Source organism: Ptychodera flava, unplaced genomic scaffold, assembly GCF_041260155.1.
Source record: "Ptychodera flava strain L36383 unplaced genomic scaffold, AS_Pfla_20210202 Scaffold_29__1_contigs__length_4469600_pilon, whole genome shotgun sequence".
In the NCBI taxonomy this organism is placed as follows: Eukaryota; Metazoa; Hemichordata; class Enteropneusta; family Ptychoderidae; genus Ptychodera; species Ptychodera flava.
The window spans coordinates 1,937,548-1,964,469 of NW_027248351.1; the positions used below are offsets into that span (position 1 = coordinate 1,937,548).

The following is a 26,922-nucleotide window of genomic DNA, read 5'->3' on the forward strand; positions in this document are numbered from 1 at the left end:
AACTTTCCTACTCGGATCATAATCTTTATCCATTTCATAGCTTTACCTGCGCTTGGAACGTGCGGTTTGAGTGGTTTCTCCCCCCGTTTTAGGGGAGCAGCCAAAGTCAAAAATCAATTTTTGCCGCTCTTGCTTTGTTTCACCATGGAGGTCACTATATTCCTTCACTGTTGATGACATCATGGCTGTCACTGCACCAAGTATTCCACAGGGACATTGTGCATAGTCCTGCCTAAACTTTGCAACATTTTAGTCAACTAGTCATGTGCTACTTTTTGTTTGTGAGCAAATAAGTTACAATTTTACTTGTTACTGTTTGTGTTACACATAAGATCTCCGTATGCACAAGGCCTTTGAATGATGCATGGAGATGAATATTACGTCTCAAGTTGTATATAGGACAGTGTGCACACAGACAAGGTTATGACGTCAGAGTGCAAGTTTCGAACCGCAAGTTTGGGTATTTTTTTGCCAAAATCTTTATCAAATGCTACTTTTTTTGCATTGGCGATTTGGTGATTGGGCAGCGGAGACACTTAACTTAAAGGGACATTATTTGTATCTTTTGACTTTTTTTCATTTTTTCGATGACTGAAATCAACGGTCAAATCAATGGAAGACCTAAATTGTGACTATGGACGGCTTCAAGGATATTTAAAACCACTTTCTTGCTCTTTACGGCAAGGTTCAGTGTTGGTAAGGGTGTCCGTGCAATTTGAACCAACCGCCATGATTGAACCCCTGCATATGACCAATATTACTACGCACACGTCAACCATCAAAGTACAGCTGGAACGTGAAAGGCCTGTGACCTACACACCAACTTCAGCACAATGGATATCGAGGAGCACACGGCGCATAAATAAATGCACGTATCACAAACTACTGTCAAATAGTGAAACTAAGAAGGGCATTCGCTTGTAAGTTTGATTTTAGTATCGATGACACGGACTGTGAAACAAATAAAACCATAGACGCAATTGGGTCAATGGTAAAACTAAAACGATGTCAGATTGCTGTGGTGATAGTGAAACAGGTACAGAGAAATGCATTTCCTGTGCATTTGATCGTTAGCAAATCTTCGTCAACTTTTAAGATTTTTAGGGCATTTTCTTGCCATTACGTTGGTTCGTTTTATAAACACGACATGATCACTTGTCAGACTTGTTGAACCTGGAAACATCGCACTCGGACTGACTGCACGGTGTGTAGCATCGGTGACATCGTGACACCGTGCCGGGCGAGTACTGTCATTGATACTGCTCGCGATTGGAGTCACCTCTCGACACACAAGATCTGTTTTAATGTTGTTATTCTCTGTACATCGTGTAATTATTTGTATCAGTTGAATCGCATTTCGAACCAATAGTGAGTACATCGCAATGACAGGTGCCTAGACCCGTTCGCTTACGGCCTCTGTGCCTCTGACCCACTCCCAAAAGTGGGCTTTACGTAAGAAGCGCAGCTGAGCACATCGTGTACCTAAAGCCCTGCGTACGGCATCCACGCCGTATAACGCCGGTAACACACAGACCTGTACGCAGGGCTAATCGTGTACCCAGGCGAGGTGGGTGTGCTTGAAAATGAAACTCAATGCAAGTTTGGGATTAAAAATGGGTTGTTTTTGGTGGAGAAACTGCAAGCCGCAACAGAGGTGCTGCCAGCGGTTTGACAATACCCTTCCAAGCAGAGTTAGCTTTCACCCAACTATGTACATAATGTACGTGTAAGTCGCCAAAGTACATTGCTCAATTTCGCGATCACCTCGACAATAACGTGACTGTCTACTGAAGTTAAATATCCCTTCATTTTACTTTGTTTTCACATTTCTATGCCCAAAGGCTTTGGGCAAGTCTACATATGCATATGGAGGAACAAACGAGATGAAAAAGATCCGCAATTATAGGCCTTGTCGTCGTCAGCTGGTACTGGAAATGCCCATTCTAAAATGTGCTCTGTAGCAGCAAAGAATGGTGTATCTAAGAGCAAGTTTGGCCGTCAAGATCTCCATGAAAAACTGACCGTCAAAATGTAACTAGGCAAACAGTATCGGTAATAGGGAATCCCGAAACTGCTACACTGCGCTTTCGACTGTCACTTCGTGTGGTTTATTTTTTTACACGCGGATGCTTACAGCGGCCTAGATAGCAGTTAGCAGTGTGGTCTGATCGCAGGTCAACCTGCCAACTCTGAGGTTAACAGTACCCTCCATAAACCTCAGACCCAAGGTTTTTCTATACGGTGTACGCAAACGGGATGGAAGTTGTCTATGGTCGACCGTTTTTTTACACTTTCAGTAAGTCGAATATCAATTGCTTGTTTGCAACAATATGAGGTCAAAAGATACAAATAATGTCCCTTTAATAAGATTGTTTTGCATTCATTTCATTTCAGGCTTGTCGGGTATGATCTAGAAGTCAAAGACATCGTAAACTATGGTGGTATTGTACCATCTGAAAGAAGGCTGATACGACTTGGTCAAAAGATCAAGTACACTGATGACTCCGGAATTGTAAGTTATTCAATTGTTCCTACCTTATTGACTTTTAATATCATAATCCACATGCACTTTTTATTCAAAATTTGACAAATATCTAGTCACTACCATTTTAGACATCGGAAATTGAACTGACTCATGATGTGATGTGAAAAATGACATCTAGTAATCCTTTAGGATTCTATACAATGTTCAATACACTGGTATTTGATAGATGTTCTACTGAAGTGTTTAGATATTTAATGAGACAATGCACTCCGTTTTCTAGAAAATTTATATTCATAAAATGCTATCAATTTTGCCCATTGAAGGGTTTTTAGCTTTATTTTATAATTAAGCAATAAAGGAAACCCAGCGATGGTATACCACCCAATTTTTACCAGTTCACGACATATATGCATGAGCAATAGCGAGTGTATATATCAAGTTAACTGGTCAAAATCGAGTGGTATACCGTCACTGTATGTTTTTTATTGCTATTATACCATAACAGTATATTGAAATTCTGGCATGGAATGTCAAAAATGGATTTTTGCTAAAGCTGAGAGCTCACGCGTATTCTAGTCGTTGTATATTGCCAATATACCAATGTTCTTTTCGCGTCTCAAACAATGAGATCGTTTTATTTGCGCCGTCGATATACTGGTATGATATAATGGTTTTTAGAGGTTCTTGTGTTATATGTCAGTAGTTCTTGTTCGACAAAAAGATGTATGTTAAAAAACCTTCAAACAAACTTGTCAATGAAGTGCTTCACTTTTCTAAAGTGTACCATAATTGTTGACAATAGAATTCTAATACTAACATAAATTAATCTGTTGAACATTAAAAATGCAGATAATACATGCATAGAATGAGTTGATAAGTTAAATTCAGTGCATGCAAATATGCTTTCGGTGACATTTATATAAACCCCAAATGACACAACATGTGTGTAGTTGCATTTGTAACTATTATCCAGCGATACCACCTAATGTTGACCTGTAATGTAGGGCCATTTGCATATTTTTCATTTTGCATACTCACTGAAACTGATTAACATGTATCCTTATCATCTTTTATAGGTCTCATATGGCATCTTGAGGAAATGTGTAAATGTGAAGGGGAGAAATGTTGTAGGGATACAGACTTTTACTACCATAAATAGATATTGCATATACAACTGTTTAGTTTTGAAACTTAGTAATAATATTATTTACATAGATTCAGTGAAAGTTGTTGGGCACGCATGTGTGCAACACATTTGTGAACAAACCACCTGTAGGGTAATTAGTGTGTCAAAGAAAATAATTAACAAAATAATAAGAGAAAAAAAGTTTCAACACAATGAAAATTATTTATTTTACAGGGTTAATATATTCATTATTAGTTCATAAGATTGGGGCATGTGGGACGGGATGGGCTTAATATTTTCGAAATAACTGACATCATTTCGTTTTTTTTTTTTGGCCAAAGGTCCATATTTCTTTCTTTCTTTAATGAATTAGACTTTGTTGTGTGTACAAGTGCAGCACTGTCTGTTCTGTGCCATTTTGTGTCTATATTTATAACAATTAACTGAGTGTGACGAATTTTGACCTAGTGTTATCGGATTATGGATGGGTATGATTGTAATTATTAAGCCTTTGCATATCAGAGTACTCACAGGGAAACCACATCAATGGTGCAACTGTATACGCAATATCTATTTATGGTCCCCCATGTCGTCACTCAGTCAGTCTACATGTTTGCTGGTCTTTCTTTCCATTGGTCCAACTGTAGACCAAACTTGAGAATCTAATAAGAATGATTTTACTTTGACCTATGAAAATTGTTATTACATTTTCGAACATGCACATTTTTAGGAATGTTTGCACTTTCATTTATCAAAACATACTTTTTCCACAATATGCTCGTCCAAAAGAATTGAAATTTGTAAAATTTGTGGTGCAATGTTCCTCTAAATCCTTTATTTTAGATATTTTACACTCAGAGTGTTTAGAGATATGTATATGAACATGCACCTTTTACCAGACATCTTTTAAACTGTTCATTTTCAATGGGCACTGTTGCGGATGTTTGTAGAATGGCAGTTGCTCGACCTTTGATAAAAAATCCTACTCCATGATCTGTACTTCAGAATTATCGACCTGTTTCAAATTTATGCTTTTCATCCAAATATACCAAGAACCATGGGGAACCCCACACTGTAAACTAACAGTGTATTGTTGCAGATCGGTTGAAAAGCTATTTGACAGCAAAGCAATTATATGCAAAGGTGTCATGCAACATATTGCATGTATCACAGCACAGAGACTGCCCTCTTCTGTGTTCACAATGGTGTTATGATGGCTTTAGGTTCTCGTAAGGATGTAATTATAATAATACTTGACTTGTCAGCAGCCTTTGATACTATTGACTATGAGATTTTGCTTCATATATTAGAATATTATTTTGCTGTATCTGATCATATTTGACATGTCATTTATGTGTGTCTATTAATTCCACCACTTCAGAAGCTGTTATTTTACAGTGTTGGGTTCCCAAAGTTTCTGTACAAGGGCACATACTTTTTACGTTGTACACTTCCACTCTTGATGATATCATTTCTATCCATGGTTTAAAGTACATGTACATGTTATATTCTAACGATTCTCAAGTCTATATAATCTTGTAATAGTCTTGAAAATGTTACATTACACCATGAACAGTGTGTAATTGATATCCGTCAATGGATGACGTCAAAGATACCAACTAATTCTGAACAAAAACCAAGATGGTTCAGTTTTCGTCACGGTTTCGTAAAGATGGAACAAAGTTGAAATCCCTCTGAGTCGGCACATTTGTTATAATTCAATCAACGTCAGTAAGAAACCCAGGGATCACTATGAAGCTTAATTCCGATGGTTTGCATAAAATTGGAAAAATTTGTACCTTATTAATGCAAAAACTGCAGAGTAATTAGTACGTGGTTTTGTAACATCGAGACTGGATAATTGTAATAGCCTCCTTTATGGAATTCAAAATTACAAGATAGAAAAATTCAGTCTGTCCGAAATGCCGCAGCTCAACAAAATACCAGCACAAACAAACCTTAACATATTTCACCTGTTCTTGCTAAACTTCGTTGGTTACTGGTAAAGGAACAGATTAAGTTTAAAATAATCATCCTTACTTTCAAAATTCTAAGCGGCAATATCTTGTCCAGATTACTTGATGTCCTTGATCGATAAAAAACCCACTTCATTATACATACTCTTCTTTCACTGAATAATCTTTCAACTAGGTGTAATACAAGGTACACTACTTCAAATCCTGTTTTTTGTGCTTTTCCAGTTGCTGCCTCCATGTTGTGGAATGAATTCCTTTTTGATATAACTGTACGAGATTGTTTGTTTGTGACATTGTCTCTTTTAATCGACACTTAAAGGTATACTGTCACCTGTTCCAATTTTGCCACAGTTACCATGGAAAGAGAAAATCTAACCAATCACAGATTTTAAGCGGGTGGCCGCTTTTTAAAAATTGAGCCCTCACATGGGCATTTTGAATACCAGGTAACGCCCCTTTGACCATATATGGGCATATTTAGATAACAGGTGACTGTATACCTTTAAAACTTGTCTGTTTAGAGACTATTATGCTACCACTTTGTGATCTTTAAATTTTTAATTTTTGACCAGAGTACCGAGACGTAATGTGGAGCGCTTTTAAGATATAAATAGTAATAATAATTATAATAATAATAATAATAATAATAATTTAACTTACAGATTCATCATAAGAAAAGTATGTTTTCTGTTATGCGCACATAAAGATGAAGAAATTTCAACAATGTTCAAATGTATGTATTATAGAATATTCATGAAAGGGAAGTGTATACCTTCAGTGAAAGAAATTGGGAATAAATTGATGTATTTTCATGTGACAGCATTTTGTACATTACCAGTAGGGTACATTAAAGAATAAACTACTCTGTACAAAGATACTTAGAAATGTGTGGCTTTATTTATGTGTGTATCTGCATTCATAAAATACTTTGAAGTGTATACTTCAAGATGAAATTAGTTGAAAAAAAATAATTGATAAACATTTATAACATATTGACAATGCTTTTGTGTGATAAAATGAGTCCATAGATCCAATGGGCTGGTACATGGGTGTAAAATAAAATGGCTGGTACAGGACTGTAATAATGCATGGTACAGGACCTATAATTTCAGGGGTGCTTTATACACAGCCGTTACAGGGCTGTGCACATCACTATACCACTGATAATTGTGCACACATATGGCACATGGCTGTAGTTAAAAGACAGATTACATAGGTGGCAAGGCACATTTCTGTTTCAGTAGTGTTTTGCGCATTCATGTAACAGAGTCTAATTTTACACATCCATGGTACACAGATGTAAATTGCAGGCCTGTAACAGGACTATGTAAAAATTATCCATGCTACAGGACTGTGTACCACATAGCTGTTGCAGTGTTGTGCTCCTCTAGACTGTACTAGGATGCTGACACAGCCTGTTACAGGGGTGTGCCAGGTTCTCTGTGTACCCCATATCTAGAATCAATCTTTGTTCAGTGCAACTTGACAATGATGCAACCATCAGAATGAAATGAAGTGTAAAAGTGTATCCAAAGTGATTGTTACATTATTTTACATGTGCACTGAACCACATGTACCGTATGTCAAAAGAATCATAGTGCCAGTGCCACACTGGCCTATTACACCCCAAACAATATAGTGCTATATTTTGCAATACATAAAAATGTGTAGCGAGATGTTGGGATATAAAAACATGTAGTACGATTTTTGTGCACGGTAATCAAAATAGAGCAAAACACCCTCTCCCTTAAAAGTGGAAGTTGCGTTAGCGGTGCACGTGTTTTAATTATCCGTGGCCCCTAAGGAGTCCATAAACCAATTTACTATAGGTAAGCGGATGAGTAGGAGGCGGTTTACGGAATTTAACGGTACAGTTTGCCAGTAAAACTCCGAGGCACGCAGGGCCGAGGAGATGTGGAGCATTACCAGAAATCACGTATTCCTGACAACACTGCCAAAATGAACCGTTGGGGTGTAACGACATGGAACGAATGGATGGCTCAGAGAAATGTTTTCTCTGAAAATGAAGCTGGTCGCACAGGTAAGCCTGCAGAATATGTACCATCCTTGACTGAAGGAATACAAGCAAGGGAACTCAATTACTGACTTTGAGACATACTTGAGAAATTTATTCAGCCTGATGCTTCTAGTTTGAAATTTTCTTTGCTCTGTACTTGATGGTGAAATACATTTCTTCTGGTCAATATGTCGCTTTTGGGGGTTGTTGACTCGTCACCACATGACTTTCTTTTGTTTAAAAGTGTCCGATTTACTAGTAAATCAGACACTTTTTAAACCATAAAAAGCCAGGTGGTAATCAGTCTCCACTATGGTTGGCTACTTTGAGTATGGAAAACATACAATTGGTCAAGGAATGAAAAAAAACACTAACTTGAAGTTAACTACCAATATTCATGGGTTACGGGGCATAAAATAAGTTTATCTCTAGGATTCTATCGTTCAGAACTTCAAAGATAATTTATATGGGAACAACTTCAGTCTACGATAGCAATTATCTTTTGTAGTACTGTTAATAACAGGTAATATTCAAAGGGGTGCTGCCACAGAAATGAACAGCCACCTTTCCAAGACAACTCATTTATAGGAAACTTTCAATTTTGTGAAAGGTTGACTGGCTTGCATTGTGCAATTGGCAAAAATTGCAAGCTGAAAAAACTTTAACATTTGAGATAAAAATCACACAAGCGATTCCTCTGTAAAACAGATTTATTTTACAAATGGTAGCTTATCCACTCACACAGACTAATTCCATACACCATGTCAAAAAATGATATGCATAAAAGTAGCTTGCCAATCATATACAAAAAAGTCACAGATTGTGAAAGTAGGTCAGCATGTTGCCATGGAACTGCAAAGTAAATTTAAATATTTTAAGTAACATTGACATAATTTCTAGCAAAACATGAAATGGTATCTCTCTTGGTTAAAGCTTGCGTATGAATAAAACATCTGAACAAGAAAAGGCTTGTATTTGTCATCAGAGGGAAATACAAACTGGAATTTTATATCTTGATCAGATAAGCTGAGGACTGGTTTGGGCATGGAATTTTGAGTTCTGTTCTCGGAAAAAGACTTTCCAGGCCTGTTCCTAGTACTTTACATTTTAGCAGTATTTTGATATGATGAAAATAATTGCAAATTTTTGACATAATAACTACACTTCCATCTATTTTCCAAACAAAGACATACAGTCACCATATTAGGGCACAGAATTTGTGCCATATTTAAATATCATACCTTTTATGGAAGGAACACAGAAATTTACATATTGCATCAAGCACACATTGCCTAGAACAACAAAACTTACCGGCAGGTACGCATGGCATATGAATACATGATTTCAAGAAGCTTTTAGACTTTAAAATGAATAGAAGACCCACACATACCAGCAGTGAAAATACTTCAATCTTGTTTTCACAAATGGACAGGCGACAAAATCTTGGACGGAACAATATGTCAGGTTTGTTAGAGGTGAGTGTTTCAGAGTAACATGGTATTATTATTATTGTAAATACTGCAACAGACAAGGTATTTGACTTCATATTTTGGTTGGGATTTCTTGTTTAAAGAGATTCTTTTGTTCAAGGATAACATGATGCTCCATTGTATGTACAAAATTACTGTTCATGATTAAGTTCTCTCCGTCTGACTTTTCATCAGAATTCTAGGAATACACTGCAAGAGAAATCTCAATGCCAAATATGTGTCAAACTACAGTTTTAGTGGAGTACCAATCTCTACATCTGAAGTCATTTACACTGGATGGTTGCCCTCTACCATCTATAATCATCAAATCACTTGATGGGGCGCCCTCTACCATCTATAATCATCAAATCACTTGATGGGGCGCCCTCTGCCATCTATAATCATCAAATCACTTGATGGGGCGCCCTCTACCATCTATAATCATCAAATCACTTGATGGGGCGCCCTCTGCCATCTATAATCATCAAATCACTTGATGGGGCGCCTCTACCATCTATAATCATCAAATCACTTGATGGGGCGCCCTCTACCATCTATAATCAAATGTACTAAACACCTTACAGATAAAGCCAGGCTGTAATACAGGTACATGTAATGCATACATGATCATTGACTGAACGGTAATACTGGGTAAGCAGCTGTGCAATTGTGCCACTGTAAACAAGGTGTCATTTAAGAATACCTAGGGAGACTTCAATGGCCTCTTAGTTTTGCACACCAACTTAGGGATGCACTATGCAAATAAAGCAACATATTCTACCATACATTGTGGTACAGTAGAGTGTTGGCTGACATAGTACTGACTTTTAACAACTTAGGGGGCTTTATTCATGAGATACAAGACTTCTTAATGATACACTAGGGAGTTCTCATGCAAATCTTCCTGTAAAGCATCAACTGTTATCTGTCTGCCTTGGAATAGTTCTTGAAATAGTTTCTGATCTTCAACTACTGGTATACACTGTAAAATACTCTCCTAATCTAGCTTAGCGAAAAATTGTCATCGCTACATTCCCAATTTTAAAACACGTGAAAATAACATCAAAAATTTGTAAAATATTCACTTCATTTCCATGGACATAAAACAATGAATTTTTTACAATATATAAACATAATAAGATAACAAAGCGTATTCTAGCTGACTTCGTCATCTGAATTCTTGAAAAAAAAGTATCACACAAGAATTTCCAAAGCTAAAAAATTAAAAACCTTCTTCTGTATGTACAATTTGTAAAATCTAATTTATAAGTATATTTGAAATTAGATTCAACACTACTACCCTGATTCTTCATGCGTTTCAGGAATTTCGTTTCCATCGACAAAAAGCGCATGTACGATTCCATCGCGGCGTTTTCCACTACTGACAGCTTTTATAAAACAATCATGATCTCGGATTTCAAAGTGGGTCTCTGTTCCGTCGTCTACAAATTCTCCCTGTAATAGACAGTCAATTCATTTAAACATGGTGATGAACTTTTATGTGTTACTGAGTCTTTTAAACTCCACAATACTCTAGTTTTTGTTCCATGTATGGACTACATATTCTACATGTGCTCCCAAAGCTATGTTGAAGTACATACTGAGTAGCTTCACATGTCAATATTTACCTGTACAGTACATGTGCCATGATGAGGTGCATTGTTATTATTGATGATTAAATATTCAAATCTGTTACTGAAATTCACCCTCAACAAAATCCATAACACAAAGGTTTCGCAGAAAAATCGTCATTATTACCATTTAGCAAAAAATTTTTCCTTCATTGTTTATACCATTGGATTTGTCGCAAGTATATAACTTTACATCCAGGAGTTGCAGAGCATCAAATGATTCCATAGATTGTATCATGGTGAGAAGAAATACATGGACCATTTCAGTACTGATTTTTTATTGAAACTTTCTCAGAACACTTGATAATACAAGCTATTTTGAAATATGTACTAAATGCTATCACTGTGCTTGATATCCAGATAAAATAGGTAAGATTATTCTTTGGCCAAATTCATTTTTTCTATCATTTTTGATAACTGCATAAGTCTTAGGAATATTTAGACAAATTCTGCTGCCATGAAGATGTGTCTAAATTATACATAGACACATGAATTTGAAAACTCAATAGCTGAATCTTCAGAGTATACTTACAGCTGTTTGAAGGGTTTCACCATTGCACCACACATCCATCGTGTCTTTTTCTGATAAAAAAATCAGAAGAGATTTACTCCCATAATATAGAAATACTGTGATTTGGTTTTGGCTGAGCTTAAACATACTTGGCAAGGCGTTGTTATTGATGTAAATTGGCAGCATGTGTTAGACACTGGGTAGTTTGACGCTTTTGGTGACCTTTCCACCATCCTTTGCTATGTAAGATGATGTTTTACAAACCATCTCCTATTTATTTCTGTAGCCATGCATCAATGACATCTTACCTTCCACCAGTCACTGGCTCATTGCGTTTATCTGTGCCAAAATGATGCACATGATATGACCACAACGACAAGTCACAACAGATATTCACAATGACGCATACCAGGTGAACGTAGATGACAAATCATGACAAAGATTTTGTATAAGCTGTGCAACAAAATGGAATGCAAACTGGTTCAACAGATGAATATAGAAATGATGATATTTTCACTCACATTCTGGAATTCTGGATGTACAATAGTGACAATAGACCAATCATTGCACTTCAGTAAGTGAGGATCAGTGAATCAGTGAACTGCTGTAATCTTTTCCACCAAATTTTAATGAATATTTTACCAATTTTTGTGAACATTTTTGTAAGTCTTTCATAATTTTTGACCAATTGGATATAACATTTCATCAGCTACAGTTTTTTTACCAAAATTTTGAAATTGACTGTGGTATACTTTGTAAAGGTGACAAAAATAGACTTTAATGCTCAAAGGGCTTAGCACTGATAACCATTCCCCAATCATAATTCTCAACCAATGATGATAAGCAATAGTGAATTTTTTCATTTCACTTACCTAGAACAATCCTAGTGTCTACACCATCTATTACTAAAGACCAAACTTTGGCAGTTTTTGACCTTTGCTCTGTGAACTTCTTTAAACTTTTACCATTGACTTCCAGCGTGTATTCATATGCAAATCCACTGACAGCGTCAATGTTTATTGCAGCTTTCACTTTGGCTTTGCCAATGTTGAACACTTCCCTGCTGACAAGTTTAAACATCCAGTTCTTCCTAATTATCTCCTGTCAATCAAATTGAAACAATGTTACAATAAATGGAATGCATGTGATCTATGTTGCTAAGGAACCATTTGGTATCTTCTGTCAGTACATCAACTTGAAACAATGTTACAATATCTATTTACTGTTGCCAAGCAACAGACTATTCTCATGTTAATGATTTGACATTCTTAAGATTACATAAACATATAGACATCATAATTATATAAAATCTGATATTCTACGTATTTGAACAACATTCAGAAAACTTCGTCAAAGTCATTCTGTGTGCTGAAAGCATACTGGTTTTTACCGGTACAAGCGCTGATTTGAAGAGTAAATTCATTAAATTTCACTAGACACACGTACACAGCTTTCAACATCTTACATGGAGCATGGATTGATATTCACAGACATGCACCATACTTGAATGATATCACTGATGAATCACAAAGGTAAATCATAACACAGATAATTACTAAGATGCATGTTTACATTGAAACAAATATGTTACCATGACAACCAGAGTGTCTGTCAGGGAGACAGTATGGGTACTGCTTAACATAATGGTTGACGTCTAAGACTCAGAAAACATTAGAACTATTAGCTGTAACATGGTAAAGGCCTGTTAGAGAATTTCATCAAGTTAATAGACACTGAATTTGTAGGTGCAGCTACTGTATCAACTTCAATCTGTATCCATGGCAACAGTCATCCTTGTGTTATCAACAATGTCAGGACCACATTGAAATGAACAGTAGCCACATGTACCATCAAGATAAACTTACATTATTTATTCTTATTAATATTTCAACATCCTTTCACAGAATTAGACACTATGAAACATATTGATATGTTAGTTGTTCACATTCTTCATTTCTTGTCACTAATAGTCAATTAAAATACACAAATACAATCCTAGCTATTCCAGGTAGTAATAGAAATTGTACGTTAAATTCAATTTCAAGAATATTGGATGGATTTGCAATGAACTTGATCAAAATGAACCTGAAAAACAAGTATTCAAATGATTTCATGTGTCACTGTGATAATGGTATGTCAGACGTTTTGAATATTTGTGTCAATCACTTGAATTTAACCCTTTCACCACAATGAACCAATCCTATTGTTTTCTATGGTAAAGTTGGACCTCTAGACAGGGAAGTGGGGGTGACAAGGTTGAGACAATTCAACTGTTTGCAACTCTTTTCACTTTTACATTGAATGATTTGACTTGACTTGCCCTGTAAAAAGGTACACATAGTCTTTACCTTGCCATCAACTACAACAACACGTTTTCCTGATGTTGTACCGTGTTCAATTCCACTTTGTGAACACCGTCGCTGAGAGCAACGTCCACACTGCTACAATGTCATTCATAGCTGTTCTAGATCAAAGTCTTATCAAACAGTGCAACCACCTCCACGGATTAAGTGCTCCTTCCTTGCTGCAAATGGAGAGTATGATGACGCTAATAAATTCCCGATGCCGTCACTTTGCACTGATGCACGGAACACACTGATGTCTGGAATAGATGAAAATAAACACAGTGAGACTGAGATGATATATCATTCATGAACACTGCTCTGAGTTACCCACAATGCATTGCTGCATAACATCAATAATTAAAACCTGACAGGAAACCAGGCTGTAACAATGATGTTGTGTGTGTAATCACTGTAATATCTTTACAGTATAACTAACATGCTAGCTGAAAATTGACCATTGCAACACAGCTTTCTAAAACCAATGCAGAGTTGAATCAAAACCCAACCTTGGAAGATTGCAGTTTTCGCTGTTGATGACAACGCTGATGTTTTCCACAAGCTTTAGAACGAGTTATGGTCACTATCAGTACTTCTAAATGCTTGGAAAACAATGAAAGTTCATTAATAAAACAATTAACATTACTGGTACCTATGTTGATGTGCAGACTGATTACAGAGAAGAGTGGTCGGTTATGATATGAACAGTTGTCAATGTTTTCTTTCTCAAAATACCAGTACATGTGTTATACCGGTACACATATCACACATGTACACCTACTAGTACAATTCATAAATGCAAGTACTGAGTATTGCCTAAAAACGTGATGAGTTTAAATTTACATTTTATAATTAGGGAGTACAACAACCATTTCACAATATCCCTCTCTAATCCACAACATGTCTCCCCAAAGTACCCGCTAGTTGAATTTTGTTGAAACAATTTACAAGATTTTGTACCTAAATTCATTGATTAAAGCCCCAGTGCTGCTAACTTTCGATGGTTTTTTTCATTATTTTTATTTTATAAATCAATTGCAACTTCTTATTCTACTCCCCAAAGAATGTTGAAACACCCACTATTTAGCTTGTCAACTTAGCGTCTATATGTGTAAAATGCATGAATATTGTTTACATTTGAATTCTAGTCCGGACCAGAAGTCACTTTTCAACAATAACAATGCACTTTACAACCATAGGGGCTGAGTTGACAAGCTGGATACTGTGTATATCAACATTCTTTGGGGAGAAGAACAAGGAATTATGGTTCACATTCAAAATAAAAATGGTGAAATTATCATCAAAAGTTAGCAGCACTGGGACTTTAAAGGGTCAAATTTTAGATTTTGCAAGTTACATATATGTAGTAATTACATGAAGTGTTTTTGACAGCTGACATCAAATGAAGGATGGTAATGAATTTGATGAATGTGTACTAATGAGGACAAACATTCCTTGTATGAAAACCTTTCAGCTTAATGAATTTATTCATTAATCTTCTAATGACACACGACATCCTACTTTACTGTAATCAGCAACTAACATTACAGCAGCCATGGTTAATTATTGTCTTCATCAAGTTCCTGTGTTTCCTCTGCCACTCTCAAATTCGTAAAATTACTAATTTTTTAGATGATTTACTAATTTTTTTCATTGTTGATTCGTAATTATACAAATGCAAAGAAGCAGCTAGTTGATTGAGAGCTGAAGGCCCAAACCTCAAAATAGTTCTAAGCACATGTGGTACTTAATTTGAATTTGATTGAATGATATTCCGTATTGGAGCGGTTAAGTTTACTTATGAATTTCAAAATTTACGAAAAGTTTCAATACCCAATTCGTAAATTTACTAAAAAATTTCAGAAGCCAGAGGAAACAGAGAGTTCACGTCTTCAATACTTCACAATTCTCTGACAGTGTCACTGTATCAAACCCTGGCAACAATACAGTACATGTACATTCCTAAGTGTCAATCAGATATTTGCCCAAATTTCAAAGTTGTATTTTGTCATAGTTATTAACGCGGACATGGTAGACTTTGGAAAATGTATTGAACACCAACTAATCACTAGAAAAGTCTTAAACATCATGTTTGTGAAATAAAAAATATTTTCAACCACTCAATGAACATGTCAATTTTCTACAATCACAAAACTGATTTAGTTCTACTAAAATGTATGTCATATCACTGGTGTGTGTGAAAATCAATTGAATTACTGTATGTTTCACAAAACCTTCTGTAGTACCGTAGTTTAGCAGATTTTGAGATTGAATTAAATGGGACACTCATTAGTGTTGTCATGATGAACTAATGACAAACTGTGGAACACTAATAATAAAAGGAAGGTGAGAAAACAATGCAGGATGTAATGTAACTGGAGACAAAAGACATCGCAGTAATCAAGTGACGATATTTGTGTGGTACAGGTGACTGGTCATCAAAATTTCTGTCTTTCCACCTGTCTGTTGTTTTAACATAAACATTGTAAATCTCATTAACTTGTGGCTGTGATCAATGATTCAGTAACTGCAGTAATTTTGCAATTCAGAGATTTACATAGCTTGGTACAAAACACTGATTTCTGGGAAAAATCTTGTAATACTTTAATGATGTTGACACTAGATACCTGCACAGTCCCTCCACGACCGTGATACCTGTCACCTTTTGGGTCTTGTCAGGTGATTTTGCAAACATATTTTAAGAATAGAACATGTTAGTACAAGTATAGGAATGTAAGGTGCATTGATCAATGATGGAGGGTTTGTAGAGACAGCTGACATGGGTTTCAATAAACCATCCACTATTGTGATAAGGTGACTACACTGCCTGCAGCTAAACTACATTTACTGCCTGTCTTTATCAGTGACTGAATGAAAAGGTCAATTAAAGAGATCTAAGCATTTTAAATTTTTGTCAAACTTATAAGCATAGGTTTGAAATTCATGATTGTGTGGTTTAACTCCTTTAACCCTTTCACCCCCAGTTCCCTGTATACAGGTCCAACTTTACCATAGAAAACAATTGATTTGGGACAAACCATGGTGGTGAAAGGGTAAAAAAGCAAAGAAGATTATCATTATTTTCTGCAATGTTTAAGCTTTGAAGGAAGGAGCTTATACAGTATATTTCTGCAATGTTTAAGGTTTGAAGGGAAAGCTTATACAGTATATATCTTTCAACATGGAAGAAATCACAATGCCGTCTGACCAAGGTTTGCATTGAATGGCTGTTGAATAGGGAAGTGTTTACTGACGTAGGAAATATGATTGGAAAATCAATATCTGTATAATTTTACGAGGAAAATCAAACATTACAAGACTTGGTGTCGCTAAACAGTTTTACAAAACAGTACACAAACCCAATAAAAGGCCCAAGTAGTTATAACTTTTGAATTTTTTTCACCATTTCAGTTTTTAATATCAATCATAGTTTCTCATTGAGTTGTTCTACTGACTGTAAGTATGCTGAGATATACAGTATTCAGCTTGTCAACTCAGCCTGTACCGGTACATGTGTGGGTGCATTGTCAGTGTTGACAAGTGAATTCTGGTCTGGACTACAACTCAAATGTAAACAAGAACAGTGCATTTTAAAGGCTTGTATGTCTGTAATGTCATCCAGACAGCAATTCATTTGTTAATAGTAACGTTCAGTGTTTTATGAATTTGTGTTTGCAAATATGTTCCACACACTGTTGGGAAGAGAAAAAAGAAAATGTGTTGGCTTACTGCCGTGACATAATGTACTGTATAGACATTACTGCTTGGAAGTAAATGTACAGTAATTACCCATGTACATAAATCCCTAGACACACAGGATGTGATGCCTGTGTGGTTAGTAAATTTGATTAACAATTTGAATATTGACACAAACTGGAAGATGAGTATTGTCATGATAAACCAAATTAGCAATCAATTAGTATCCAAGCTGTGGCTTTTATTCACCATTTTAATAATTTAGAAGCTGAGTACATGCATGTACATGTGATAGTAGTGATGGATGTGCAAAGTATTGTGTGGAATTCAGATCATTGTTTTCATTCAAGATCATCAGTACAGAGTTCCTGGTAAGGCCTTGTCCTACCAAGTACATACCGGTATTTCACCATCAGGTCAAGTTCATTAAAACTAGAGAAGCATAATATGTCCCATTTTGTGCATTTTAACAAACAATTGAACAGACCAAGACAAATAGTACCAAGGCCCCTGAAATCACAGATACTGTAAACATGGTTTTTATGGACTAAAGCTGTTTGAACAGACCAAGACAAATAGGTGGAAATATGAATGGTTTTGGCTCAATACTGCTTTTCACTGAGTTGGCTGATGGGAAAGTGATACTGTCTGGCACGGAAAAGGTTCATAGTAAAGTAGATGTAGATGGACATTATTTTTGTTCATTTTGTTTTATTATTATTAACTTTGAGTTGTCAGGTTAGGTATACTGTTTAGCATATTAAGTTCGTGTTATTAGTAATTTTGAGTTGTCCTAAATTGTCAAGGAGGGTATACTGTTTAGCATTTTAAATACATGAGCACATTAAAAAGTTTAGATTTTGAGGAAACACAGCTCTAGCTTTATAAATGACACCAATAAGGTAGATATGAATGCAATGGTTGGTGTCTATCTTGAATACACATGTACACTGTGTCAGGGTCCCTCCACTAAGTATGTACCATGATTGTGTCTAGCAATAGAGTACAACAAATGAATTTTTATTTCAGACAATTGCACCATGGGTATACTGGTTGCTATGATTACTGAATATATTTAGTGCAAGCCTTAAAGGCCTGTGTCAGGCCTCAGATTGACTTGCCAGGAAATTTACACTAGATTACAAATTCAATGGAAAACAAAAGGCTATCACACATTCATAATCCACTTACAGACTAGAACTTACTTGATCCTGGGGATCAAGTCCCTAGCCTTTCAGTTTGTATTAACGCTCATTCAGACCACTATTACAAAAGTAGGGAGGCCAACTGAAATTTGAAATGTTCAATCTGCATTTTAATTAATGTAGTTTTTTAGATTTCAATGAGAGAAGCTAAACATTTTTTTAATTTTCGAAATTGGATGAACGGTTACAATTTTATAGCTTTTTAAAACATTCACTTTTACTCTTTCTGTGGAAAGACAATACATATAATAACAATGGGAACAATGGGACAAAAATGAAGGAGTTGTAGCTGAAATTTACAGTAAATTTGCTGTAACTTTGTTAATAAAACATCTTTTTGTACCAAATTTGGCATGGAGATAGATTTCAATGGCACACACAAATGTATCCTAAAATTACGCGATTACGATGGTGGCCATATTGGATTTATCCATGGCAACGGATGAACGACACTTAACGAGAAATGACAATATTAAGCTCAAATGGCATAAGTGATATATCAAATTGAAGGTCTTTTTGAGCTGATGACACTTTTGAATAGCTCTACTGCATTAAAACTACCTACAAAAAGTATTTTATTCCAAATAAAGGCTTTCAAAACATCACCACTGGGGCCATGTGGAGTTTTGACATTATTTGGTAAAGGCTTCTTCAATTTTATCAGTTTCTGAACAATTTGAAACTTAGAATTTAATTTAAGGATTATTGGTTAAAACTATGTTCCAAAATTATTGATCATCTTTAAAATTCAGGAGTAAATTGAATGAGAAGTCGATGTTTGGAGGTGCTAAAAATTGCATACTTGTCATGGTAAAGTTATCAGCAACTAAGATGGTCTCATCATACCACCTGTCAGACATGCAAATTTCCTTTGTTACAAACATTTAAAAAAATCAATACCCTTTCTTTTGCCAACACAGATGCAACTTATTCCCTTAGTTTCCTTGAAAATATTGTGTACGGCTGTCAAAAATCTATGTCGACAAAAATCACAAAATTGCTATCTCCTCTGCGCAAAAGGGATTGATCTTCTCATTATTCACCGTGAGAAATTAGAGAATTATGATTATCAAAACTATGGTCCCAGAATTTTGATATATGGACCGAGCTGTTCTGTGTACAGAAGAAATTTGCTCCAGTTCAATGAGTGATCTCCGTGTGTACGGATCATGGAGAATTGTGGGTAGCCTCACTTACTGTGAAGCGTGGTCAATATCTCCGTCAATAAATACGTGAGCTGTTCAAAATTTCTCATTTTTCTAGCAAAAATTCAAAAGAAATAATGATAAACTGTGTACTAGAGGACGTTTCACTGAGAGTTGGTCGGGTTAGGTCTCGGAAAAATCGCTCTCAATTTTTTGTCTCGGATTTGGTCATATACACTGCCCTATGTTGGTGAAGAACCTTATATCGCGAGAAAGAGCGAGATCTGGGCTTTCAAATGAGTATTCGATGTAAGGGATGTTTTGATTGGCTCACCTTCAAAAATGTGTTTCAAAATCAGCGATGGTGCTGCCATGTTTCAGATCGCCGTTCCCGGTACCGTTTCTAGCTCAATTTTGCAGTTTATTCAAAAAGTAAGTAGTTCATATAAAGAAAATAAAAACATATGAGAGAATAGCTGCAATTTTTAATTTTTAGCCTCATGTATTTTTTTCCACAATTTTCTTTCCCGTTATCGATGTTTTTCAATTTTGAACATGACTAAGTCACTGGTGATTGAGTGTCAATTCAGCACGTCGTGGGCGACCTGTTGGCCTCCCTAACAAAAGGATGACATTTCACATTCATTCTACACAAGTTCAGGTTGATTTTTCAGGGTTTTCATTGACATTCAAAGAGTCACACTGAATAGCTTTGACCCTTGAATTTGACAATGAACTGATATGTTTATAGTTTCAATGGAAAACTGAAAGTAATCACTCCATCAATATTGGTCTGCAAACAAAGGATTCACCACAAGGGGATTTTGAGGGGTACTTCATCCCACTGACTGTGATCCCACTGATTTTCCAGCAATCTATTCACATGTAAATAACTTAATATGCATCAAACAACAAAAGAACATGCAAAGTTCTTAACTAAGAAAGCAATGTTGACGTTTTATAATTGTTTCATTCTACCTCATTTTGATTATTGTTCGAACATATGGGGTCATTGTTCAACCACTCTTTTTATCTCGTATAGAAAGACAACAGAAATCTCTTCAGTGATCGAAATAATCGGTGGCAATGGTGGCATTTGCCACCAAAAACTGTCAATCTGCCACCAAAATTTTTTTCTGGTGGTATTTTTCTGCCACTAAATTTTGGGTCATCATGTCATCGATCCTACAGCTTGAATGAAGGAACACTAGTCTGAAGGAACACGCGTTGTCTGACGGCTGAAAAACTCATTAGCCCAAAAAAAACCCAAACTAATTGCGACATTTTGGCATGAATGAAAACACAGCGTGAATCAAAACTTGTGATTGGCTAATCTCCATATCGATGACAGCAGCTTTTGTACACTGGACATGTTGTTGCCCTCTATGATAGCCGCATATGCAGTCATACGGCACAAGATAAAAGCATGTTGTGACATTTTGAAAACAAAGCCAAACTGCAGCCTGCGTGAATTAAATAACAATAAATACTTGCAATTCATTAGCCAGTACAGGGCTCAAAAATTCCTATCGCCCAACGCCCGTGGCTAGTGAATTTTGCGTTCGGGCAAGTAAAATCAATATGCTTCCCGTCCGACGGGCAAGTGCACCAGCGGTTGAATTAACTAATTACTAAGCTCTGGACAATTCAAGCTTGAAAACGTATTTCATTAGGTCTGTACACGCCTACAATCATTGTAAGTCCTTCAACTCTTAAAAGTTTTTTCTGAAAACCCTTGAAAATATGCCAGACATCGCAAAATAATCGTTCTTGCTGTTGTAAAACACAAAAAGTCGTAAAAAATACAGTTTTGCGACATGTTCTCTCCGACGACACGGAGTGAACTCACTGTTTTGTATGTGTGCCGTAAAGTGGTATGCTCTTGACGGTGGTTGCCATTCTCTTTGTGCAAGTGCGGCATGAGTCATATGACAGTCGATCGGCTTCACGCGATAGTGTAATTGCACCCTGTGCTTGGTAAATGGATGTAAACTTATTCGAAACCATGGATCTCGGCAATGCTTACTGTTCAACGTAAATCAACACCCAGGTGAAAAAGTACAAGTTTACATCGTAGTCGAAACGGGCTCAGTCATCCCACAGGTTATCGTAATGTTGCTTGGATAGTCGTTCGAGGCGGGCGGCCGCAGGTCGCCGTTTACTTGGAAAAAATAGAAAGGTCAGACACCGATTTCAGACAAGCAGCCTAAAAGAAACAAAAGAAACAATCTGGCGTCAAATAAATGATCCCCGACTATCACAAATACCTTCAAATGTTTATTGCTCCAGTATGGCCGGCCTAGAAACGTTACATGTGCCGAAATTTGGCAATATTCACTTCCTGGGGATTCCGCACACTTGCCCTGTATCCGCCATACTGACTTAATTGGACTTCGCATTGAATTGTGGGTAAGGTAGTTCGAATTCAGTATGGCGGATACAGGGCAAGTGTGCGGAATCCCCAGGAAGTGAATATTGCCAAATTTCGGCACATGTAACGTTTCTAGGCCGGCCATACTGGAGCAATAAACATTTGAAGGTATTTGTGATAGTCGGGGATCATTTATTTGACGCCAGATTGTTTCTTTTGTTTCTTTTAGGCTGCTTGTCTGAAATCGGTGTCTGACCTTTCTATTTTTTCCAAGTAAACGGCGACCTGCGGCCGCCCGCCTCAAACGCTATCCAGCAACATTACGATAACCTGTGAGTCAACCAAGGAGGCCACATATTGCAGCTACGTAGTGCGTGCGATGCAGACAGTTTCAAATACGTGACCTTGGTTGTTAGGAATCGGCTCTCACTTACAGAAAACAAATCTGCACTGAAGAGTAACGAAAACGAAACTTGAATCTGCTCTCTTGACGAATACATTTATCAAAATAAAACTTTGAAAGACGGCTGTGCTCAGTGAGTAAACATGTAAACAAAAAGGGTTGCAGATGTACATGTGCGTATGCATTGGCAGATAAACACTAGCAGAGCAGTTGTTTGTGATCTCAGCTTGATAATAAAGAGCAGCAGCCAGCTATGCACATTGTAAATCACACAATCTTGTTACTCTTATGCAAAGATTTTAATTTGGATTAGGTTGTGGAAAAATTCCAAATTCAAAGATGTTTTCTAGATGGCCAAATCTACAGGAAAAAACTAAAGTATTTTCACATTTCTTCTGTGACATTTCAGATTTGGTAATAGTCCTTCATTTTAACAAGAATGTAGTTCATGTTTGAATCTGTTTTTTCCCTCTTTGAATTCACTTCATATGGCCAAACTCTTGCTTTCTGTTCAAATTACTAGTACAGTTATTAGAAATTTAGGCAAGTAATTTTTCCTGTCGGGCAAGTAAAAATGAAATTCACGTGTCCCACGGTTGGTAAGTTTGAAATTTTTTTTCGAGGCCTGCAGTATGGGTTGATTTTTTGTGACGTGTACTCACCATATTTTCAAGAATTTATAAATTAGAATGATATGTGGCAATGACAAAATGTTGTATTATACCGATCACAAACTGCCACCAGATTTTTCATAATTGCCACCTGATTTTAAATCCGGTGGCAAACTTTTGCCACAAGAAATAAAAAAATATTTCTATCCCTGTGTTGCTAGAGTGATTTTAGATCAAGATTTTAATACTCCAAGTTATGTTTTATTTAAATCCTTAAGGTGGTTGCCAATTCGTGAAAGAGTTTCATACAATGAATCAGTTTTAATGTACAAAGTTCTGAATAACCTTGCTCCTGATTATCTTAACGTTTTTAGAGGTGTAAAGCAGATCCACGGACGTAACACAAGGTCTGCAAACAGAGGAGATCTGTATATTCCAGGGCATAGAACCCAATTTTTCAAAAGAAGTTTTATGTACAACGGGGTTAAAATATGGAATACTTTGCCTGGAGAGATCAAATCTAGCTCTTCACTTCTATCATTCAAAAGAAATTGCAAGTGCCATTTTTTTTAAATAGATGGGTTAATCTTACTGTTATGTAATTTTTAAATTTGTTTTTAGATTGTTTTACTTGTAGCGTTTTTACATTTTTTTCAGTATAAAGTTTTCTTCCTGAATTATTTTTTTAATGTAAATATTGTAAATGTTGTTATACTCGACTCTGTGTGAGAAGAGCCTCTGGCTCAACAGTTTATCGAGTTTAAATAAAGTCTAATAATAATAATAATAATACCAAAGGGTGGACAATGTTATGTAAATTGGTCGCCCCTCTGGGTCTTTTTTTTTCAAGCTGTGGAAAACACCATGTACATAACTTGAAAAGGTTTAAACTTTGACAAAGTAGAACAAGACATTTTTTCTTACAAAAAGACAGCTCTTTGTCAGCTTGATATCTCTGAGCTAACTGTACACAAACTGCAACAGAGAACAAAGGATTAAAGTCACGTAAACAGTCAATGTCAACAATCACTGATGTGAAACCAGGGACTGGGGACAGCTTGTTCATGCAAAAGCAAAGTCTTTAACATAGACAGTAGTCACATTTCAACCATTGATGTTCCTCCACTCTTCTGCTGTCTATGATAATAAAGTTACAAAGTGTGAATTGGGAATTCCTGCAGGAACCAGTGAACCACTTGTATCATTTTTTAATTCTGCCAAAACAAGGTCTCCTTTAACACCTGGTAGAGACACAAATCTAATGATGTGCTAATTGAGCAATCCTTTGTATTTTATGATACAGTTACAGGTAGAACATTCACCCTACGCCTGTATAATTCCATTCAGACTTTTTGAATTACATTATACCATTCTGTTACATTGTTTTCTATGGCAGTTTATTCCCATCCAAGGGATGAACATTGCTTACTTTATAAATTGATGTTGTATACTCTAAGCACATTTAAAACTTTCAAATTTTATGATAATTAATATGTACCGTTCGAGTTCCAAAGTCTTTTATTGTCAACTTTTAAAAATATAACACAGGCAATTTTTTTTTCAGATTAAGACAATTTTTTTTTAATTCTTCCAAAAATATTGATTAAATACTCTAGCCTATGAAGATTATGTCCATTTGGTCTAAAATTATGATAATAATTACAAAAAAATCATGAAAATTGGTAAAATGTCACATTAAATTTTTTAAGGAAAAAATTACAACACTAAAAGGGTTGAAGGTTAATTGGTAGAGTAGCTGTTAGTATGAGGGTAAAGCATACAGGAGATACTCACAGACTTTAATCAGATGTCTGTATGCAGATTAAGTTACATGCATTAAGTTCACTTACATATTTATCATAGCTAACATTGTAATATTGTAAGTTATGTTTATTTCTATATTTGATGCGCTTTGCTTCACAACTTGCATGTCTGTACTGTTTAAACAAAACCATGAGTTCCTTTCACTGTATCAATTTATTAAATAATACCAATACTAATAAATATGTACAGATATGTTTGTGAGCAATGAAAAAAATATGAGTCAATTTTACCCTTGATTCATTGTGTTTTTGTGAATTTGACACTTTAAAGTTCAATACAGCCTTGTCAAAGTTCAATTGACATAGCATCATACTGTTTTTGTGATGTAAGCTATCATTGAGAAATGTCATAGTCGTAAATATTGAGGTATTCATTGTGACAATCCCCTTGAATTCATTAAAGGTCAGTTTTTGATGAACAAAATAATTAAACTACACAATTAATTTCCCTCTCTGTCACAGCTGTGCACACAGATTGTAGTCACATCTCAGCTCTCATTCAAATAGTTTATGCAGACAGATAATTCAGCTAAATTGCAGTGTGGCTATTGGAACACACTTAGACAACATTGTGTTTTGCATAAACAAGTTATTTCTATGGTTATATTAAAATGGCAATTGAAAAATGACGAAAACTATTGACCAGCACTGGTAACAGTGTGTTGATAGACTGTACGTTATCAACAAAACTTGAAGTAAAACACACACTAGGTCACAGAAATGTTGGCATTGAAGAGCATCTCTTCAGCTGGTAGGGGTTATGCGGATGAATTACCTCCCTGAACTGCAGTCAATAATCATAAATACCTTTCTTTTGAATCTTGAGAAAGAGTTGATCTTCAACAAACAGATTACCGGAATGGACGTGTAATACAGGTAGCCACAAATATTTTACAAATGACAATGACAATCTATGCATTGTATCGAAGACGGTATAATAAGCGATATTGTTACTTTACTTGCATGACTTAAAATAAAATGTGATAGCGAGTGAAGCTGTCATTCTTGCTTATTCCCGTCTGCGAGAATTTCCCGCAGGATCAACAGGTCGAAATACCTGCGCACCAGTACCGGTATCGTAACGGATCCGGAAGGACCCCAGCTCAGGCAAATAGCCTGTTGGTAAATTCTAAATTTGAGGTTCATTCAACGCAAATTTCGAGCGTCACTTGGTGTAACGAGAGAATCAATGTACAGAACTGATATATTGCTGTGATATACTGACCTTGATAATCGTCAGGGCAAATATTGTAATGTTGATCGTCTAAAATACTTGCATCCACTTTCACCCACGAATACTCCAGCAGAAAATAAATAATATGACATATTACGCATGCGTCAAATACACATCCGGGTAACTGCAGTATGCCGATGAGAACAAATACTTCATTGGTCAAAATATGTTTAGCTATGTAAATGTTTAAAATGATAACCAATGAGAAGAACGTTTCCATAGATGAGTATGTTAACGAATCAAAACAGTATCTGGTAAAATGGCGTCTTCCAGCGAGACATCACCCCAGGTAAGACGGTGGTCATCTAAATAATGTATGTTGTGTTTATTTTATTTGCGGAATGCCCGGAGTAAATATGTTCAGGTGGCAAATATTGGAAAATATTTGCGTTGGAAATTGCCAGGAGTTCAGTTCGTTGACTACTGTCGCTAACCAAACAACCTCGTTTCGAGTGTGGCGGTAGTTATGAATTTTTCAATTTCAAAGCAAGGTTTCCAGAACTTTAACGTTTTTGTTAAAATGCAGTGCCCACTTTTGTGTGTTACTTTTGATCCCAGAATAAAACAATGTAAATATCTGACACTGAATTAAATATGAGGATCTGAACTTTTTCTGACGAGATGTTCCTTTATCGTTTAGACAAATTATCTTGCAGATCCACGTAAAAGAAGACGTTTGGCTTCATTGTTCGACATGACAAAACATGTCACATATTTTTAGTCCACAACAATACAACATCGCCGCCCTTCGGTTCCGGCCTCCAAAATTATTGAATAAAGAAGAATGAAATAAATAAAAACGTTATACGACATTTCATATCGTTTGCCTGCAACAGAAGCGTAAAACGAAAATTGTCCAACACCCAAGTGAGATCAG

At 36.0% G+C, this 26,922-nt stretch overlaps 1 protein-coding gene and 1 pseudogene across 5 annotated transcripts in view; one reads left to right on the plus strand and one right to left on the minus strand.

Annotated features, from left to right (window-relative positions):
* LOC139127220 (centrosomal protein of 70 kDa-like) overlaps positions 1-26,922 on the plus strand; it is a 95,642-nt gene that overhangs the window by 23,938 nt on the left and 44,782 nt on the right. For 2 of the 5 annotated variants that reach the window (XM_070693126.1, XM_070693133.1), the window contains exon 1: positions 26,231-26,334. The exons of the other annotated variants lie outside the window; for them this stretch is intronic. In XM_070693126.1, coding sequence (XP_070549227.1) covers positions 26,305-26,334 — 30 coding nt within the window. In that variant the 5' untranslated portion in view covers positions 26,231-26,304. Of the gene's footprint in view, positions 1-26,230; positions 26,335-26,922 lie in introns of those variants that run through there. 5 annotated transcript variants of the gene reach the window in all.
* Positions 8,297-13,817, minus strand: LOC139127222 (fas apoptotic inhibitory molecule 1-like; annotated as a pseudogene).